The sequence below is a fragment of the Phaethon aethereus genome (genome assembly GCF_964289735.1).
Source record: "Phaethon aethereus genome assembly, chromosome: 7".
NCBI lineage: Eukaryota > Metazoa > Chordata > Aves > Phaethontiformes > Phaethontidae > Phaethon > Phaethon aethereus.
This window is the reverse complement of record NC_138583.1, coordinates 26,601,490-26,622,852: the sequence shown is the minus strand read 5'-3', so window position 1 is coordinate 26,622,852 and position 21,363 is coordinate 26,601,490. Positions and strand designations below refer to the sequence as shown.

The 21,363-nt window shown below is 55.3% G+C and overlaps 1 protein-coding gene across 1 annotated transcript; it reads left to right on the top strand.

The window, feature by feature from the left end:
• Nucleotides 1–4,195: 4,195 nt before the first annotated feature.
• On the top strand, nucleotides 4,196–10,670 carry TLX1 (T cell leukemia homeobox 1). Its single transcript, XM_082002605.1, has 3 exons — nucleotides 4,196–5,057; nucleotides 6,628–6,829; nucleotides 10,380–10,670. The coding sequence occupies exons 1-3, from the start codon at nucleotides 4,589–4,591 to the stop codon at nucleotides 10,600–10,602; spliced, it is 894 nt and encodes a 297-aa protein (XP_081858731.1). The 5' UTR covers nucleotides 4,196–4,588; the 3' UTR covers nucleotides 10,603–10,670.
• Nucleotides 10,671–21,363: the final 10,693 nt, after the last annotated feature.

Genomic DNA, 21,363 nt, shown 5'->3' with positions numbered 1-21,363 from the left:
AGGTGACGGACGTGCGGGAGGGTGAATTCGCCCAAAGAATTAAACGAATTTAGAAGCCAGGAAGGGAAAGAGTCAGGGTGCACCCTTCCACAGATGGGGTGCGGGTGCGTTTGTCACTGTGCAGTTGTCTGCGGCGGAGTCGCTCACTCTCCCTTTAGGAAAATGGGAGGATTTTACGGGTTCCAGAAAGTGCTGCTTGAAGCGCAGGTTTCGGAGCGAGCCCAGTGCGTTTTGCTGGGACCCTGCCAAGGTCCCAGCCATGCCACTTTTGTCCCCGGTCCTTGCAGGAGGGCTTGTATTCTGCAGCAGTTTCCCGGCCGGCAGCTGCGAGGCTGGGAGGCTGCTTGCAGTGCCCAGCTCCCAGGACCCCCGATCTGGCTAAGGGGAGCACTGGAAAGCCGGCAAGGCAGAAGAAAAAGGGAGTGGAGGGTGGAGGTCAGGCTGTAGCTGGGCTGCCCCTCTCTGCTAGCAAGAGGCAGATGCACCCGATCAATGAGAAAACCTGAGAAAGGATCCCCAGGCCTTCGTGGGGAGGGAGAGGGAAGCCTTATGCAGTGCAGGAAGGGCCCTCGTCTCCATTGCCATCTCCTTGCACAGATATACTGAGCCCCCAGCCGTCAGCTGGAAATGGGAGTTTCCATCGCTTTGGAAATGAGCCTGTCCCTGGGCTCCTCAACTCACTGATTTTGCAGCAACTTAGTGCATGGGTCAGCTCCTTCTTTGGAGGCTTTCTTCCACCTCTGAAGAGCATTGGTCCAGCTTGTTCATGCTTCCTGCAGGAAAGGATTTCTCTGTCCAGAAAAGAAACCCCTCTGCCATAAGTAGCTTTTTTGGCAAACACTTGAGAGTGCCTCTCTCTCCAGGCTCTGCTTAGAGTATGATATCCGAATTATTTTTTGCACGGCCTGATATCCAGAGACCTGGCAAAGTCCAACAAATCCAGCCCTCGGCAGGTGAGATGATGTAGGCTGGGGATCTGCCTCCCAGCAGGTCAGTAAGTGGGCTGGCCTGGGGTACCTCTGCCACCCACCCCAGGGATCCATTTGTAGGATCCTGGGATCCACCTCAAAGCAGGTGCTGACCCTTGTAAACTCTCCCAGTGGGATGTGAACCTGAAAGTACCAAGACTGGCCCTGACATGTCTTGGTGTGTTAGCTTGCAGCACCTCAAAGTCCTCATTAGCCCCAGAATTAGGGAGTTGGATGCAAAGGCTGTCAGTGAGCTGCCAGCCCTCATGAGACATGGCATTTCCAGAGTCTCATGCTCTACGGCACTGCTCAAGCCCCAGCCACAGTGAACCTGAGGGGAAACTGAGGCCAGGAGCAATTTGAACGGGAGCATCTGAACTGAGTGTTCTCCTGGGGCTTAGACATGCTGTGCCCAAACTTCCCGTGCCAGGAGCTGTGTGGCTTTCCCAAGGCTGCAAGCAAGGTGGGTGGCTTGTGCAGGGATTAAACCCTGGGGCTGTGCATCATCCCAAAACCCATCAATGACTCCCATCAAATTCCAGGAGTCTTAAATCCCAGTCAGGACCTAGCCCTGCCTTCCCTTCTCCTTTGTCCTGACTGGGCGCTGGGCAGAGAAAGACCTGACTTATCTTTTGTCTCTCTCCTGGCAGGTTTTATTGCCCGAATGCCCCTACCTTGGGCCCAGCAGCTGGGGACTGTGATCCTCATTAGCCAGCCTGGCTCACTGGTGGTGACCTTGTGATTTCTTGGGGCCAGTCCCTCCGGGGTCCTCGGCATCTGCTCAGCCTGAGGGATCTCTGGTGCAGGGAAGGCCAAAGGCTTTGCCCAGCATCGACTTGGATCTTTGGGATGTGTGAGCAGCATCAGGCAGCTGTGTTATTTACTGGAGAGAGGGCACCTCCCGGGTCGCGGCAGCAGAGCTGGGTCCCTCTGGATGTCAGAGCTCACTGGAGGGGACTCAGTGGCACTGTGCGGGGCTGGCATAGCGTGCTTTGCCACTTCGCTGTGCTCAGGGCTGGTAAGCAGGCTCTGCCCCACGTCCCCCGTGTGGGAAGGGGTTGGAGAAGAGGCCCGGGCTGGTCCTGGAGAAGGGCAAAGGCAGCTGCAGCCCTGGGGGACAAGAAGGCCCCTGCCTGAGGGCAGCCTCCCGCCCCGGCTGGCCCCAGCCCTTGCTCCCTCCCTCCCCTCCCAGCTCCTCCTGACCACAAGGACTTTGGTTGATGGAGCTGGCGCCAGCGAGTTCCCTGAAGAGTTCAGAAGTCAAGAACTGAGGCAGGTATGGGGAGGGGGGAAACCCGACCCCGGCAGGCAGGGCTGGGCGGGGGGGAGCCGGCTGACTGGGCACCGGCTGGGCACCGGGCTGTGGGGCAGCCGTGAGCTGATGCTGCCGCCTGACGTGCCCCCACAGCCTCCCTGGTGTGGGTGGGTGGTGGGTACGGCGATAGTGGCGGGTCCCCAGTGGGGGTCTTGGGGTGTCACAGCAGGGTTGTGGCTGGGCTGGGGGTGGTGGGAACCCACGAGCATTGATGTGTCAGCCTGCGCATGTGTCAGTGCACGTTGGGGGAGTGAACGCTCGTGTGTGAATGCATACAGTTATGAAGGTGTGAGGGAGAACACGTGTGTATGTGTGTGAATTTGTGGGGATGCAAATTGTGTCCATGAGAATGGGGGGTGCGTGAGAATAGGTATGCACAGATGTAGGCACATGTGCAAGCGAATGCGTGGGACTGAATGGCAGCATAGGTGCCTGTGAGATCATGAGGGGGTTTGTGAGCATGTTTGGTTTGTGATGGTGAGGCCATGTGAGTGGAGATGTGCATCAGGGTGTGGATGGGATGGTATGCATGGTGGTGAGTGAGGAGGTGTACCTGAATGCATGGGCACGAGTTTCTAAGCCAGGGCATTTGTATTGTCGTGGGGGATGCCCCAGAGCAAGTTGTCTTGCGGGACCCCTGTGGTCCCCCATGGGCACTAAACCACCGGCATACTGAAGACACAGAGGGCAGCACTTGCTGTGCCGAGCAGGAGCACTGACAGGCCAGGACCAAAACAAGTTTTCCAGCAAATGATGGCAGCAGCCTTCAATTTTTAATTTTTTTTTTTTAATTTTTCATTTTAACGAAAACACTAATCTCCCTGCGGGCAGGCACAGGAGGGGCAGAGGCGCAGCAGACGGCGGTGCCCCACTCGGCCCTCGCTCCACCGTGTGCCACCGACCCAGGGGGAGCAGCTGGGGCTGACCCTCGTCCTAGGGGAACAAGTTCCTCCCTGTGGTTCTCCAGGGGGATGTGTGCCCCGGACACTCATTGCCTCCTCCCATGATACCCCCTCCATGGGCCTGGGCACCCTTGGGGGCCCTCCAGACCACCCCCGTGTCCCCCGTTATGGGGTCTGGAGCTGGAGGAGCCCCCTCCTCTTCCTCCACAGCTCTTTCAGAGGTGTCAACTTTTGAATTTGAGAAAACCCTCTGGAGAAAAGGGGCATGGTGTTTCTGGGACCTCTCCAGGAGAGGATCCCCTGGCTTCAACCCCTGCACGAGATCAGCTGGCGGCCCATGGGGATTGTGGCTCTGCACCATCCCCAGGGCCTGACCCACCTGCGTGGGCTGGCAGCCAGGACCCCGCTCTCCAGTAGCCCACAGCCACAAACTCTGGGACAAAAAGTCTCCCTCTGCTGCCGGGTACCTGCTGCTCCTTTACCCACCCCAATGCCCTGCACGCACCCAGCACTGATTTATAAGGCCGAGCCGGGTGATGGGTTGGTTTTGGATTTTGGGGGGGGGGCGAGCTGGGGAAGAAGAAACTCCTTTTCTCGTGTGCTCTTCTCTGCTGTCATTCACTCGGCTCCTTTCAGCATCCAGCCAATGGAGAGTGAGGGCCGGGGAGCAGCAGGCCTGGGGCAGCGTGATTGATGGGCGAGCGGGCGGCGGGGCGCTCCCACTCGCGCTCCGCCGCGCTCCGCGCCGCTCCGCGGGGCGCCCGGCTCCCCACCGCCCGTGGCGGCGAGGGGTCCCCGGGGCACCTTCGCGTCTCTGCGTGTGTGCGTGTCTTGGGGTGAGCGGGTCCCGGCTTGGGGTGGTGGTGTCTTGGTGGCGTGGGGAGTCTCACCGGCGTGGGACCATTGTGCGTGGGAGGGCGCGTCGCGTCTCTGCTCCTGGAGGCTGTTGGATCCAGTGGGTGGGTGTGGCGCGGTTGTGTCTCGAGTGTGCGACTCCCGTGCCTCGGCTGGGCACGGCTGTCGTGTCCTGGGCTGCGGGGTTGTCCGGCGGCTGCGCCCTGGTCGCGCATGGCTCTGCTGTTGGGTCTCCGGGCTGAGCGTGTAGCTGCCGCGTCCCGGCTGTGCGTGGCTCTGCCGGCGTGTCCCGCGGTGCGCGGCTGCCGTGCTATGGGACTGAGCGTGTAGCCGGCGCGTCCCGGCTGTGCGTGGCTCTGCCGGCGTGTCCCGCGGTGCGCGGCTGCCGTGCTATGGGACTGAGCGCGTAGCCGGCGCGTCCCGGCTGCGCGCGGCCCCGCTGCGAGCCGTTGCCGCGTTCCGGGGCGGCGCGGGGCTGTGCTGCCCTGCCCGGGGCGGAGGTCCGGCCCCGCTGCCCCGGGACCGGGAGGCGGCTCCCGGGCGGCGGCATGGAGCACCTCGGGGCTCCCCACCTGCACCAAGGCCAAGCCGAGCCCATCAGCTTCGGCATCGACCAGATCCTCAACACCTCGGAGCCGGGCAGCTGCATGGTGTCGCACCCGCGGCTGCAGGACTCGGCGGACTACGGGCTGGGCTGCATCGTGGGCAGCGCTTACAACACGGTCACGGGTGGCTACGGGGCGAGCGGCGGCGCGACGGGCGCCTACACCGGCACCTCCTGCAGCATGGGCGGCCTGCCCGGCTCCTACAACGTGAACATGGCGGTGAGCATGAACGGCAACACCTTGAGCTCGACTGGGGGGGTGATCCGCGTCCCGGCACATCGCCCGGTGGCCGGCGGCGTGCACCAGCCCCTCTCCGCCGCCGTGCCGGCGGTGAACGGCATGAACAGTCTCACGGGGCTCACCTTCCCCTGGATGGAGAGCAACAGGCGGTACACAAAAGACAGGTTCACAGGTGAGTCGAGCCACCGGGACCCTCCTTTCCCTCCCTGCTCCCGCCGCCCCGCTCCCTTCCCCGCCGCCTGGCCTCGGCGCGGCAGCCGGTGCCCACCGGAGAAACCAAGGTTCGGCCTGGGGGGAGAAGGCGGCCTGCATCGCCCTGGGAAGTCTGTCCCGAAGGAGGCCAGAAGCAAGAAAGGGTGGAAAATCAGACGTATTCAGTCTCCCTAAATGCTGGGGGGGTTTGTTTGTTTGCATTTCTTGTTTTCTTGTTTTCTTTTTTGGGGGGGGAGGGGGTTGTTGGGTTTTTGTTTTGTTGTGTTTCGTTTTGGTTTTTTTTTTCTTCTTCTTTTTCTTTGTTTGTTTGTTTGTTTTCTTTTTTTTTTTTTTTTTTCCCCGGGATGCGGCCCGGGAAAGGCGGGCATGGACAAATCGGCAAACTCCGCCAACCTCCCGCAAGCCCCGGGCACGGCTGCCCGCTCCTCGCCGCCCCACCCAACACCCGGGAAAAGTTTCCATGAAAACAGGGTTTTTTCGGAGGCCCAGCTCCGCGTGGAGGGAGACCGGCGGCTCCGGCCCTCGCCCGCCCGGGAAGGCCGGCCCGCTGCCGGGCGCTCGAACGGCTGTTCTTCCCGCGCGTACCGGAACCGGGCCGGTTTTCCCAGGTTCAGCCTTTCCCCCCGCCAAAAGAGACTTTTTGCAGCCCCGACCTAGGCTTGGGCCGGACCCGTTGTCCCGACCCGCCGCCGTTTCCAGGTGTCTCTGGGCTCGTCTTTCGGCGCTAACAAAGCAAAAAACTCAAACAACGGAAAAATAACAATAATGCAAAAAAAGCAAAGAAATTGCAACGGGGAAAAACCAGTCCCCGTTCCCGCAGCGCCCGCACCGGACCCTCTTCCCGGCGGCGGAAACCGAGGCCCGATTTTTGCAAGTTCACGTTTAATTTCGACCCGATGGAGCTTGGCTCGGGCACGGCCGCGGGCGAACAAATGGGCCGTTCCCCTGGCAGTCACGGGGCTGATTTTCACGGAGCTCCTGCCCGGCCCGGCTGAGACACGCCGCGAGTTTTCCCCAATTATTTTTTCGGGGCGGGGGAGGAAAATAATTAAAAAAGAAAAAACAGAAACAAAACCAAAACAAGGCCGAATCGCAACTCCCGTTTCCAGCCCGGGAAGTTATTTCCCGGGTACGAGACGCCGGGGCCGAGGACGGCGGCGGCTACTGCCGCGCCCAAACGAAATTAAACCGAGTCCCGGTTGCACGAAGCGTGGAGCCCCGTCCCGTCCCGGCGCCGGGACCGGCTGCCGCTACCGGCCCCCCCGGCACTTCGCCGAAGCCGAGCTGTGCCCGGAGGGTGCCCGCAGCCCCCGGGAAAAGCGCCGGGGCCGCCGCCGTTTTTGCCGGCCGTGCGTGGGTGTCCGGCGGGGAAGCGGCGGCTTCGCAGCGGGGGGGTCCCCAGCCCAGCGCCCGGGGGCCGGAGCCCCTCTGCTGATGTGTCGCTGCTTGCTTCTTTGCCTCTCATCCCCCCCCCTCCTCCCGTGTCCCCCCAGTGGCCCTCTCACCCTTCACTGTAACACGCCGTATAGGTCACCCCTACCAGAACCGCACGCCCCCCAAGAAGAAGAAGCCGCGCACCTCCTTCACCCGCCTGCAGATCTGCGAGCTGGAGAAGCGCTTCCACCGGCAGAAGTACCTGGCTTCGGCCGAGCGCGCGGCCCTGGCCAAGGCCCTCAAGATGACGGACGCCCAGGTGAAGACCTGGTTCCAGAACCGGCGCACCAAGTGGAGGTGAGGGGCTGGGGGGCTCGGCGGAGCCGGGGGGCGGCCCTGGGGGAGCGTTGGTGGCCGCGCGTTGGAGGTGCGGGCCCTGCCAGAGCACGCTTGGGGGGCTCGGGTGTGTGTGCATGCACAGCCGTGCGTGTGCGTGCAGCGCCCGTGGGTATGAATGTGCGGGGGGGGCGGGTGGGTGTGCGTGTGTGCGTGCAGACCGCCGATGCGTGTACATGCAGGCAGTGTGAGTGTGTGCGGCGGGGGTGTGCAAGCAGGGTGTGTATAACTCTGCACAAGGCCGCGTGCGCGTGAGTGTGCCCACATGCAAGGTGCGTGAGTGTGAGCACGCGTGGGGGTGTGCGTGCAAACTGGACGTCCGCACACGGACGCGTGTGCGGCATGCGTTGCGGCTGTACGCTGCGTGAGCACACCGGGTCTGCGTGCGAGTAGCTGCGCACGTAAGCCACGTCGATGAATGCACGCGTGCACGCGTGGTGTGTGCCTGCAGCGTGCTGTGCGGGGGGTGCGGTCAGTGGCACCGGCGCCCCTTTCCCCCGGCAGCAGCCTGCGGGAGCCGGCGGCACCGCCCGGGAGGCGGAGGGCAGTGGCGGCCGGGGCCGTCTGTGCGCGGCCGCGGGGACAGCGGGACCCCCCGGCGTGGGAGTACGGCTCGGGCCGGATCCTGCACCCGGCTTTTGCATAACGCGAAGATTTTCAACCCCCGCGGGGTTTAGGGCACCTCCTTGCCAAAATGCTTTCTTTTTGTTCTCCTGCCGGGCGTGCCGGTAAAGCCGGGCAGGAGAGGAAGAGGAGGCCGGGCTCACACCGCTCCGTCGCTATGACCCTGTCCCTCCCAGGCTGCGACTTCTCGGGGTGTCCCCGCGGGCGGCATCCCAGTCCTGGGAGCATGCCCGCCCTCCCTCCCCGGGCTGGGGACGGGCACCCTGCGGGGGGGTCTGCGGGAGGGGCAGCTCCCCTTGGCAGGCCAGAGAAGGGGGTTGTTGATGGCTGCCGAGCACTGGGCGCAGGCAGGCAGTGGCTTCTTTAAGGCAGGGGAAAAGGGTATCTCCCAAGGCTGAATGGGACAGTGATGGCCTGGGGATGCAGAGGTTGGATAAGAAACGAGGCACAAGGAACTTGAATCCAAGGGTGTGGGTGAGTCCCCCGCTCAGCAAGTCCTTTGCTAAAGAGCCCATGGAAGAGCAGCTCCCCAAGTGCCAGGAAGCCTCCAGCTGCAGTGGTCTCTCTTAGCCAGGAACAGAGTCCTGGAGGAGGAACAGTCCTGCTGTGGCCTACGAAGCGGGGTCAGCTATGTCTTCTAACCTGGTTTCCTAAGGAAGTGAGGCAAACGCGACTTGGCTGGCTCTCCATCTGTCTGTCAATACTCTTTGCGTCTGTTGGCTAAGTTCAGCCCCCTTTGGCAGAGGAGCAGAGGATACAATCCTATTCATATGTTTCATAAAAAAATAGCTGGGTAAAAAGAAACAAAATCCTGCTTCTGCCTAAGGGAAAGGCTGCAGCCTGACCTCAGCTGTGGTATTAGACATGGGAGAATCCTCACCGGCCTGAGCCAGAGGGACTGAGGCTTGTAAGCTCTGCTTGTCTGCATCCATGCACGTTGGGTGTTGCGATGGAGATGTGGGTGCCTCTGGCCGATGGTGCGCCCAGCTCGCTGCCCCAGGCCCCCGGGCAGGGTAGTGGGCTCTGAGCAGTGCCTAGAGTGTGGTGTGCTGGACGGAGCCACTTGCAGGCGCGGTCTGAAGTAGGCAGCGAGGAATGTCTGAGAAAAGAGAGTTGTTGTAAGCTCTCTGAGGGTTTTAACTGCTTAAATAAATCAGGCTAGGGTGGGGAGAGTCTCGCCTCTGCCCCTTGCCTGGGTGTCTCTGCTGGAGTGAACCTCTCCCCAGATTTGGGCTCTTGCTTGAGACAGAGGCATCGAGGTTTAGTTCCTTCCAGGCAGATTTGAACCTGCAAATCCCAGCCTGACATGAATGCATGGATGGGCCAGTTGCTTGGAGGGGGGAGATATCTGGGAGCTGGGTGCCCACAGCTACCGTGCTCCTGACCGCCCTGGACATGGGGCTCCCTCCCTCCGCCTGGAACATCTCTTCATTGTGCAGGGAGTCATTAAATATTCATCGAGGCAGAGATGGAGTGGCTCCCAGGCTGTCTGGGGAGGGACGGTTCTGCACTGAGCCCCCTCTCCCCAGGATGTCTGATGTGAGATGTTGACGCACTGATTAGAGCAGGGACTGAGCCCCCAGCTACCTGCTCCCAGGTGGGAGCCCTGGCCACACGCCTGGAGTCTCGGATGTCCCAGAGGCTCATTGCCCGCATCCAGCCCTCGCCCGCTTCCCTGGTGGGCAGCCAGGGACCCCCTGCCCAGTGCTCTGAGATGTTACTGCGGAGCTTGGAGCTGCCTCTTCGAATCCCCGCAGCCAAAGAAGATGAGACATCTCGCATCCCCCCCCAGTTGCTAAATTTAAAAGCTGCCATTTCCCCTGTCACTGATGCACTGAAGCTGCCGGGAGAGCCCCAGCTGGGCCCGGGGGTGTGAGGGAGGGAGGGGGTGCTTTGGGGATCATCCTGGGACCGGCACTGTGAGCTGCCCCCAGGTTTTCCCAGCGGCATCGCTGGAGGTGCCAGGTGATGTTCAGCAGCAAAAGCAGAGGTGACCACAGGCTGCAGCCTCCAGACTGACCTGCCATCCAAGCAAGGGGAGGGTGGGATTTTCATTGTGGATTTAACTGTGTTCAGGCCATTTCTAACTATCCCATCCCCTCCTCCCAGACAGCCCAGACCTGGGACCCTACCAGCGCTGGAAAGGGCCCCTGCAGGCCCCCTAATCCGCCCCTCGGCAGGATCAGCTCTGCCGGTGTCATTCCAGACAGATGCGTGTCCAACCTGTTCTTAAAAATATCCTCCTTCACCCTGCCCAGACAGTTGAGTCTGGGCTTTGATTCTTCTCACTGCTAAAAAAGTGTGTGTAGTGCTTAGCCGACATTTTGCTGATTTTTGTCCTGCCTGCCGCGGGCGTGTTGTTGCCTTCATCCAGGCTCTCGACAGCTGGCCACCGCAGCCCATGGGAGGAGGTGGGTGCTGGGAAGGGGATGCCCAGGGTGACGTTGCCAGTCTCCCAGCCGTGTGGCACTGCCAGTCAGCGATGTCTCGCCTCGCTCCTGCCCCGGGCTCCTCGCTGGGACGTTGTGCGCTCAGCTCTCGCTGCCGGGCGCAGAGCACGTTTGCAGGGAACTGCACCTTTTGCAACTCTGTCGTATGCCCCTTTGGCTGTTTTGACTCTGCTTGGATTTTTCCCATGGGCAGAAAATAAACCAGAGCTGTGGGCTGCTCCTGGCTCTCTTTGATCTGGGGCTGGTAAGATAGACAGCCCCCGTCCCCCGTTCATGGGGTTTACCAGCAGTTTGTGCCGGGGATGTGGGACCATGCCATGGCTAGGCACCCTCTTTTCCTACCCCCCTCAGCCCTAAGCACCCAGCGCAACCTATTCTCTCCAGAGATACCCCTCTTTTGCTCCCCCAGGACCCCCTAACTGCTCCCTCTCTCCTAGGAGGCAGACAGCAGAGGAGCGGGAGGCTGAGCGGCAGCAAGCGAACCGCATCCTGATGCAGCTGCAGCAGGAGGCCTTCCAAAAAACCATCAACCAGCCCATCCAAGCCGACCCCATCTGTGTCCACAACTCCTCTCTCTTCGCCCTCCAGAACCTCCAGCCTTGGTCTGACGACTCCACCAAGATCACCAGCGTCACCACCGTCGCCTCCGCTTGCGAATAAGGCTGGCACCCGCCGGCGGCACGCGCGCCTTCTGCCGGCAGGGCTGTCCCCGGGGGGACACACGGCATTCCCGGTGGGACACGTGGCATCCCTGTTTCTCCCCGGGGAAGGCTGGTACCCCATGGTCCTCCAGCCACATGTGCATCCCACGCGTCCTCCACAAGGACTGAAAGGAAGGGAAACCACCCCAAAAACTCTCCCCGCTCATGGGGTTACTGGAGCAGCGGTGGTGTCTCACCTCCCCCCCAACCCTTTTGTTCTCTCGAAAGTCTCCAGTGCCGACCATGAACTTGCTGACGTGCTGCCAGACAAAAGCCCAGCCCTGACAGACGTGGCCGCCGGCGTTCACCCAGCTGGGGGAGAGAAAACTTCCTTTGGATTCTGCTGGCGGCAGTGCAAAGCCTGAGGTCACCCTTATATATCCGTATATATATATATATAAGTGTGTATATATATATGTATACTTTGGACTGATGCTTTGAAACAAAAGGAGGAGGATCCCTGGAAAGCGTGTTTCTGCCGCGAGCCTCCTCGGGTCCTCCGTGCCAGAGTCTCGTTCGGGGATGCAACAAATGGAGGAAACAGCAGCAATTTCTGCTTGCACCAGATGGGAACCCTTCGGATCTCACCTCGCCATCTCTCCTCCCCTTTTTCATTAATTTTTTCTTGCGAGGAGGGAATAAGAGAAGGATCTGACAGACTCCTGAGGACGGTAAATATGATATCTCAATTGTATGAAGAGCCCAAACTGTCCCCAGCTGCCACAGACTCTGTGCCCATCAGTGTGTATTTTAATAACGAGAAGACCTTGGTGGCAGTTTGTGGGGGTAATGCAGTTTCTTTCCGTGGATTATTTCCATATCATTTGCAAAATGTTGTCCAATGTTTTATTTTACCTGTTTCCCTTTAGAAGGCAATTCCTGATGGCAAAAAATCGATTTTGCTCTCAACCAATTAACTTAGTTGTTTCTTTAATTGTACCGAGGGAATGAGACACAATTAAACAAAGCACTTCTTATAGCAAATGCCAGGAATATATATATCTATATATACAGTATATATTTTTCAGTTACTTATAATCTAAAACAGCACTGCCAATGTAAGCAGCTAGTACAAACAAGCAATCAGAAAACCTATTTTCAGTGAGATTTTTAAAGGCATTCTTTCTTTTTTTTTTTTTAAGTTATGCACTTATAAGGTGTTCTATGTGTATTCATTTTATAAAGTGCTTGTGTAATTTATGTGGAAGCGAAAAAGAAAATAAAACAAAAAAAATCTCCAGGGTACTGAATAAATCATTTAAAGCCTTGCTCTTCCCTGTCTATTAGTTCCCCGAGAGGAGACAGCGTATCACAGCTAATGCTGAAGCCTCTGCCATTTGTTTAAAATGAAAATAGAGTTAGTGTTTCCTTTTGGCTTTGCTCAGGTCCACTTGGCTTTGGAAGCTCCAGAGCTAATTTGCTGTATTTTAATCCCTGGTCCTGTAAATATTTTCAGGCTTCAATCCAGCGGTGCATTTAGCACCTGCTTTAATCGAAGCCCTTCTGGGGGGCTTGCTGGGGGTGGCAGGAATCGCGCAGGGGCTTGGCCTCAAGCTCGTGTTGAATAATTTCTTGAATGAGACCTTGGAGTGGGGTCTCGCCTGGGGTGGGGGTCTAGAGATATCGGTGCCTGAAACTTTATATGGAAAGGGGAATTTGAATATAAAGAAATCTGCAAGAGTACATTTAACAGACAACCGTGCAGGGAATTATTCTAGGGACCCTGCTTTCCTTTCATGCTGAGCCTTACTGGAGGACATCGTCCCCAGCTGGGCAAGCCTTTCTCAGAGGAAAATCAAATCGGTGGGAAAACTCCCGTCGGCTTCCTTGGGGGAATCTCCCAGCCTCACGGCCGGGGAAGCTGGGTTGACTCCATTCCCGCACTGGGAATTACCAGGTAAATGTTGGAGGAGAGGCCTGAAAAGGGCGAGCAGCCACAAGCCGCTGGCAGGGGCCCCCTGACATGGCCAGGCTGCTGCGCGGGACGTGGGCAGCAAAACACCCCGAGCCTTTGATACCCGGCGTTTGATAGCGCTTGGAAGCTGGGTCCTTCAGGTGGGGAGCTTGTTAAGGGAGCGTATGAATAGCCTGCTTTATCCAAAATCTATTACTGCGCCATTGGGCTGAAAATTTATGGTGCTGCGAGGTTTTCCCATCCTGCGGTCCAATGCGTGAGCGAACACAGAGAAACATCTGCAGCGATGGAGAGACCAGAAGCCAAAAAAGAAAAAAAAAGAAATAAAAAAGATAAAACACAGGAAAATAAGTAAATACAGAAAATACACTTTATTTTTGAGATATCTTTAAAAGATACGCCAAAAAACCCGCTAAAGTAAAATATCTTGTATCTTTTTCCAAGGTGAATTTCACAGAAGTCTTTTGTTTGAATTCTGTTTCATACCACAGAAAGATTTTTAGGAGCTGATTAAGCTAATTGTTTAATACATGCCCAACTTTGGCTACAAAGATAACGCTGGCCTTAGGGCTTACTCCTTCAGGAGGCATCACTGTGTACAAATCGTTAATGGTTTACAGTTTGTTGCAGTGTACGTTTTTGTTTTCAAGGTTTCTCACAGGAAAAAGCACCAACCACAAAATAATTAAAAAAAAGATGATGGAGCTCACTGTTGATATTAAAAGTGTTTTCTATTTTATTATTATGACACATCAATATCTTAAAATTTAATTCCAAGACAGCCATTTTATAATATCCACATTATTCAGTTCATATTCCAAAATGTTCCCCAGCGAAGTTGAAGGTATGATAATGCACATTCGAGGGCAGGTGTTTAGCTACAATATTTAGCTATACCTTGTTCTTGAAACAAGACTTGACTTCTTTCTTTTCTTCTCAATCTTTCCTGTTAAAAAAAAAAGACCAAAAGAAAAAAAAAGAGATCTTGATATGAAATGACAATATATGTAACATTGGAACCAGAAAAATAGTCGTCCGGTCTTTCTTGTCCCTGGAACAATTGCTTTTGGAAGGATTTCTGTTAAAATATTTCTCCTGGATTCATTTTAAAATTGGTTTAGTGGCAGGAGGAGTTTTTGATATCTGCATATGTGCTTCCAGTTATTAATATGATGATCTGTACCGAGACAATAGAAGTTGCCTGAAATATGATGGAATTAAATCAATAAGCAATGACATGAGACAATGACACATAACGATACGTTTTGTAGACTGACATCACCTCAGCCATATCCTGGGGCCATCCATACGGCATTGAAGGCTGATTCAATTTTTCCTGTTATACCTATTCGGGAGCAGCAATAAAATTGCATTAAGATGCCTGGAAAGTCGTTTCCCCCTTCCCTCTCTCTCAAAATATAGCAAATCCCAAACACGAAATGGGAGTTAGGAAGAAATGTTTTTCCGGGGTTTGCCTGTATCTAGGAAATAGGGAGCGAGGCAGAGCGAACTCGGGCTGGCGGGGGAAAGCCCGGGTGATACCCGCAGCACGCGGGCATCGCGGGAGAGCGCACCGAGGTCCCGCACACCTCTACCGCCCGCCACGCTGCCAGGGATCGGGAACTATCAATCATTTGGGCTTGGCCATGGGTGTGCTGAGCTTTTGAAAGCAAAGTCTGGGGGGAGAAAAAGTACCGTCTCCGCACGAGCAAGCGGAGTATTAAACATCTGTGCGGAGCTGGAAGAGACGAAGCCCAGCTGGACGTGCTGCGGTCGTCTGGTTTGGTCCCAGCTCAGCAAACTTTGTGGGCAGGAGGGAACCAGAGGTCTGGCCCCCATTTAGCCAATTAGTTAAGCACATGAGTCATCCAAACGAGGATCGGTTGGTTTCTCTCTGTGGAGGGATGGGCCCAGAGAAAGGCTGAAGGGTCTTTGCTGGAGCCTCCTGCCTTCAGCAGCGCCTGCAGTTGTGCTTTTTCCCGGGCACGGGCCAGCACGTTTGGCCCCTCGCAGTATGTGCGTGCCCCAATTTCTGTGTGAGTACTTGTGCAGGCTGCATGCAGCTTTTCTTGCGATGCATTATCCCATTTGTGGGGTATTTGTTGTATATTTAATGCCATTTTTCCTGCAGCAGCATCTGTGAGAGTCACCTGTACACGGCATTTGCTGGAGGATGACCCAGGTGGGCGTAATATGGTTTGTATAATTGATAATAAAGAGAGGCTCTGACCCCACAAACACTTATATATAGGATTGTTTTCATTACCTCACTGGGACTGTTGATCAGTATTTTTGGATGTGCTCCTAATTAACCAGCCCACCAAAAAACCCTTAAAATCAGGGCTGTTGACTCAGCCTGGCCCCACGGGAGGCAGCCCCCTCCTCGCTGCCGAGGACAGCTCACACACCGTCGTGGGGTAGAAAACGCGAGGCCATTTACTGAGGAAACTGAAAATGGCTTCGCTGAAAACTGTTTGGGTTACAGTAAAAAGCCGATCCTGCCTGGGGTTTGGGACAGCTGGAACTTTTTGAACTAATCTTTCTTTTTTTTTTTCCCCTGCCAGAAGCAGAGTGGCTGAGTGACACCAATTTCTTTGTGCAACAGTGAGCTTTGGCGGTCACTTATTTGAAAAATGTTTGTGGAATAAGATTTGGAATTATCAAAATATCACAGTTTGAATTTTTGTTTTTTTAAATGAAAGGGTCTCAATTTGTGAAGAAAAATTAGGTAATTTTTTAAATGTTTTTTGATAAATATTAAGGAAAGACGAAAAGCACACAAAGTGATAGATTATCACAACAAGCTTCTGCTGGAGTCAAGCTCTCCAGATTGTCTCAATTTTTGCAGGTCTTTTGTTTGCAAAGTCAGCTGGGATTGTGATTTGTTTTTTATTATTGTTGTTGTTATTATTATTTTCGCCTTTGTTAAAGTAGGAAATTTCAGTTTGATATGTCAGCGCTTGCCCAAGATTAGGACAGAGAATTTTTTCCCCCTGTTCCTTTCCTTTGATCAGAAACTCCTTGTTATTTTGGTATGTTTGAATGGATTCTATACATTTATTCAAGCCAAACAAAATTTTACTCAATGAGATTTTATTTTTTTACAAAGGCACTGAAAAAATCCTGACTTTTTCAAGTCTAGAAATTAATTTTGTACGTCTCTTTTTTTTTTTGCAGCTACTTGTGGTAAGCCTGGGGCTGGCTCCAGCAGCTCCTAGCTTAGCTACTAATTACACACCAAACCTCCAGCCGAAACCCCGAGCGCTGAGGTGTGCGAATCCCCTGTTGCAGAGAGCTGCAAATCCCTGCCCTGCGCTTCCTTTGGGGCTGGAAATTCAGCACTTACCCTCAGCTCAGCTGCCCTTTGCCTTTCTGCTTCTGGAGCAAAAATAAAATCACCAGAAATAGATGGGGAGTCCCTGCTCTAATTTTTGAGCAGGAATGAGCAAGGCTTGAGAAAACTCGTTCTCTTGTTGCCTGCAAAGAATGTAAACCCGCTGGTCTGAGAGCTGCGGTTAACTGTCTGTCTTTCCGAGACTGTAGCCGCTGAAAAATAACAAAGCAGTGATTAAAAAATATCAATCAATATATACTTGTTTTTTAACTACAGTTGGGAAGCGGTACAAAGATGGGGATAGATGAAAACATGGAGGAAAAACTCTGTTTCCCAGGGACTTTCATGTCTCGGCAAGAGGCAGTTTTTGGAAAGTCACTTTTTTCAGCGATTGGTACTTGCTGTTGCTGATGCTCAGCTTCTGGGCAGGCTATGGGCTGGCCAGACTCTTCCTTTCCGGGTTTTCATCTAGAAAGCATTTGGTTTGCGATGTTGGTGGTCAGCGGGCACAAGACTGAGCTTGGGCTATCGGGTATGTTGGACGTAAACGTGCTGAGAGGCAGGGCTTGACCCCCAAGATCTCCCCACATGAAGTGGCAAATGGGAAAAAAGAGGTATAGGTGGGGAAGGGGCTTGCTCAGGGTTGCCGTGAGGAAGTGAACACAAATGCACTGAGTTGTGGTCAGGCCTCTGCACAGCTTTCCTTCTCCAGGGGTAAGAGCCTCCTCAGCTGATCTGGCTGTTTCCACAGGAGAGCCCCGAGAGCCTGAGGGAGAAGAGGGGGCTCCTCTGAGGCCAGACTGGGGGAGAAGAGGACAAATGCCTGCAGGTCCCTGGGAGCCATGATGTACCAAAAAGATGCTCTTTTGAAAGCTGCCGAAAAAAAGACACCAAGTCTCTGCAGGCCCATGAGGTATGGGGGTGAGTGGTGGGGGGCACCTGGGACCTGGGGTCCTGGTCCAGCAGGAGCCTGGGTTGGGCACAGGGAGGGCTGTCCCCCAGCAGGGACTATACCTGGCTTGTCTGGCCCCGCTGCAGGTGGCACGTGCTGGAGGAGCTCACAGGCTCTGGAGATGGCACATCATGAGGCTGCTGCTGAAACGCAGGTCCTGGCTGTGGCATCCCCTGGTGACACAGGCGTGGAGCGTGGCGGTAGCTGCCGGACCGTATCCAGGGCACTGCCCTCCCTCAGGCCAGGATGAAGCTCTGGGAAGTTTTATACACACTTTGACACCGTTGGGTTTCTGCCACTGCTGGGCTGTGCACTCCTGCTGTTGGAGGGACCCGTGTGACCGCAGAGGGACGCGTCCCCGGCACCCTGTCCACTGACACAGCCACTCGTAGAGGCAAGTGAGGGATCTGCGGAGGGGCCGTTCCCCACCACCCCCCGTCCTCACAGAAATGCTTGAAGAGATCTGGCTTTCATTTCAGGATGGACTGAAAACAAATGTTGAAACCTTATCAGTTGTTATGACAGGTCTGAAACCTGCCTTGGCCGTGGCTCATACTACCGTGTCCAGAAGCAGGAGGTGGGATGCAGAGCGGAGCATGATCTCCAGGGAGCAAGGCAAGAGGGATGTGGTGGTGGACCCACGACTATTCCCACACAGTCTCCCTCCAGGCCTGGTCCTTTGAGGGTCTGGGGGTACATATACCCTTGAGCAGAGCTGTACCGCATTCCATGCGCAGAAGCAAAACTCACAGCAGTCAGGCAAAGGAGCGCGGAGCCCACGCCGGGACCCCAGTGTGCACGTGTGTGGGTGCCAGCCCCCGGGGAAGGACACGGCAGCTGCGGCAGAGAAAGCTCAGGGACAGGCAGAGACACACCTCTAACGTTAGCCAGCGGAGAGGGTTTCCTGAGAGAGCTTGCGGCTGCAGACGCTGCCAAAAGAGGCCAGGAATGAGGAACGGTGTCCTGTGGCTGAATGTCTCCTGCATTTCAGCAGCCGGTCTCTCTCCCTTTGCTGCTGACAAGTGGGATCACAACTCTGCTCCCCTTTCCCAGAAGAAAAGTTGTGTGTGTCCAATAGCGTAGCCCAAACTGGCCCTGGTGGGATGGGGTCAGTGGAGACCCCCGATACAAGAGATGGGGTGGTGGGGACTTGGTGTGTATTCCCGGGCAGTGCTACAGATGCTGCTTTGTGTGGCTCTGATCCCACAGTCCTTCCTTCCTTGTCTCCCCCCATTTCTGTCTTGGCAAGCCCCCCCTTATGTGTCTTTATTTTAAGGTCCTATGGGTGTTTTCTGGATGGGAGCCAGGGGACCTCAGGCCCCTCCGTAGCAGACAGAGAGGGGTGCTCAGCTGCCTGGTTTCCCCCAAAGAATGGGGGTCTAGGGCAAGATAACCCCTCGCACATGTGCCTTGAGACAAACAGGGGTCAAAGCCATCAGTGTTCCACCCCAGAACGCATGGTCACCACCCCTTTGCAGGTGAACCTGATGCACGGCGACCTATAGAGCTGGCCAAAGCTGGAGGACGGTACGCACCAGCTGGGACAAAACGGTGTCCCGGAGGCGGCCACCTCTCTGGCCAGGTGTGCGCACCCATGGATGGCTTAGACACGCAGGCGCAAACACCCCACCCTCCTCCTGGCCCCCGTGGTGGGGCGAGCATCCCTGCCAGCCCCGCTGCAGCCCCCGGGGGCCGTGCCGGAGCTATCGGTGGGTACCGAGCTCCATCTAGGGGCCAGAGAGCGGCGGGCGCCGCCCGTGTGTTTCCCCCCCCGGCACCGGCGACACGTCGCTCCCTCCCGCCCCATCTACACGGGTGGGGATGCTGTCGGGCAAGCCGAGCCCCAGGCTAACCAGGGCGTGGGCTCAGACTGGGAGCACTGGGGAGGTAGCTCAGGAAAAAGGGCAGCCCAACCCCGACTGTGTCCTCCGGGGCGCAGTGAGTCCCCGAAGGCATCTCGGATAAAGCCAGCACTGAGAAATTCAGGGGATGGATCATCCTGAATTCAGTTTTCCCGACCGGGATTTAGAAGCGGGACTTTCCATGGAATGTCCCATCTCCTGATGCTTCATGTGATGGGTAGGTCTGAAGGACGTTTGGGTGCGCTGGGCAGTGTCAGGACCGCGTGTGTGCAGGACGGCTGCTCGGGGCTTGCAGCCACACCGAGGACACAAAGCTGAGACTCCCCGGCTCCCTGAGCTTCAGCAAGGCATGGAGAAAGGGCTCCGGTCACTGGGCACTCACCCCCACCTCCTGGCTCGCAGGGCGCAGTAAGTACTAAGGTCAAGCAGCTGGGTTTTTTTTAAGCCAGAGGGATGAGCTTTGGTCAAAGCAGGTGGCTGCAGGACAACCAAGAAGCTGCTTGCATCAAACAGCTCTCCCAGGAGGGAAAGATAGAAACCCAAGAAATGCTAAAACAGATAAGCAAGGAAGCAATGACTTTCTTCGTGGCATTAGGAAGTCAATAAAGATCAAGGAAACCACCTGTATTTTATTATCACATATTCATATGTTTCATGCTATTAAAACAAGAGTCTGGGGTGAGCTGCAAGAAATCAAAGCACTTAATGGTGCAGACACAAACCCTCTCTCCTCCCTCCCCAAAGGTGATTTGAACCAGTTTAAGCAAATGTGTCTTCATCTCTTAAAATAATTATGTGATTTAGAGACACTTTTCCCTGTCTCACATCAAACGACTTTAATGGTATCTGCTCGTGTGTGTGTGTGTCTGTTTAACAAGTTATTGCTTTTTAAAGCTGCATTTATTCCCCAGTATTCGTCAGAAAAGTAATTCTCTCCGAGAAGGGATTATTCATGTTCCACCATCACTTGGCATTTATTCCATAGTGCATTTAGTAGTGAAATGGTGCCTAGAGGGCAGAGGCCAAAATGTGATCTAAAATGATATGCTGAAATTTGTGACAAACAGCCTCTGGATGATCTATGAACTTTGTCCTCTTTGTTTCCTCTTTTTAGCCTGGTTTACACATACACAAAAAAAAAAGCAAGACTTTTTTGTGTGCTTGCACATGTGGGTGCATTCAGATGAGTCTGTGAGTGTGTCTATCTATCATATTTATCTAATAATTTTTGTCCTCTCTGGCACAATTTTGGCCAAATTTTGGTGATCTTAGAGCTGCTCCCTTGGCTATCCTAAAGCCCAGGCTGAGCTCTGCCCTCCCTGCCTGTGTCCTCCCCACCGCCCTGCCCAAAATGGGATTTCCCTAGGGCAGCATTCCCTGCCAGCCTGGGGATCTGACAGGAGGTTTCACACCTTCTGCCTTGTGAGTGGCAGATGCCCCGGGTGGGTCCTCACAGGTGACCCTGCTGTCCTTGTCCCGCAAAGACCCTTGGTCAATTCTGCGGAGAAAAGGGCTGTTTTGGGGTCTAGGTGAGCATGCAGGGGCACAGCAGGAGCCAGGCTGCATTTCCATGCACCCAGCCACAGCTGGGCCAGCCGAGGAGTAGTTTCCCCAGATGTTCAGGCTGAGGCTGCTCGTTAATGTACAAAATGTGAAGAAAAGCTGGGAAGAATCAGAAACTGTTTGGGTTTCGATAGGGAGGAGGGCAGGGGAATGTATGGCAAACGTGCCGGAGTGCATCATTTTCCCCCAGCAAGGAGGAAGCGTTAGCACTGTGGGATAGATTCCAGGTAAGCCCTTTTTTGGTGCAGTCCTCAGTTCTGGTGGGGTGGCTGGGGAGGCAGAGCACTGAGCTATGGGCACGTCTGCCCCAAGCCATGCTCCTCTGGGAAGACGCTCGCTGGGTGAGCTGCTTCATTTACTTGGTGTGCTGGAGGCACTGGAATCTCCCAAGAAACTGAGCTCCGTCACTGAAGCAGCTAATTTCTTCTCACAGGTGTATTTGGCTGCTTCAGGTAAGAGTAAAGTGAAGCATCACATGCAAGTCATCAGAGCAGTTTGGAGACCACGGGGGACAGTGACAGCTCAGCTGCAACCAATCCATATTTCTTAGAGAGAACTATCACCAGCACAGACAACGAGAGGTGCAAGAGAGAGGGCTCAGCAATTAAAGAACATTCACGGCATAAATCTTGCTTTAGTAGGCTAAAGAGATGGTCTCAGTGGAACGTCTCCAATCTCAGCTGCTGGTACGAGGGAAGAGATGGGTACCAGCAAGTGGGGAACCAGGAGGATGAGCAAGATGGTGCTGTCTGCAGAGTGCCTTTGTCTAGCCACAGCCCTCATCAGGCTGTAGGGTCATGGAGCTGAGCTGGCTCCAGCAGCAGGACAACCTTCTTGACGGGATGCTGGTGCAAAGACCAGTGCTCCACTGACTGCTGCAGCCCACAGCAGACTCCTCGTGTGCCTGCAAAATGACCCCAGGGAACACTATCCCGGCAGTAGGATCAAGTCACTCCACCAAAGCAGGCACCAACATTGCAAAGAAATGTTCAGGGCTGCAATCAAGAAAGTCTGGGCTATTTAGCCATGCCAGGGCACTGGCTTTTGTTTGCAGGTCTCTTCTCCCAGAACCACATGGCTTGGAGCATGGTATT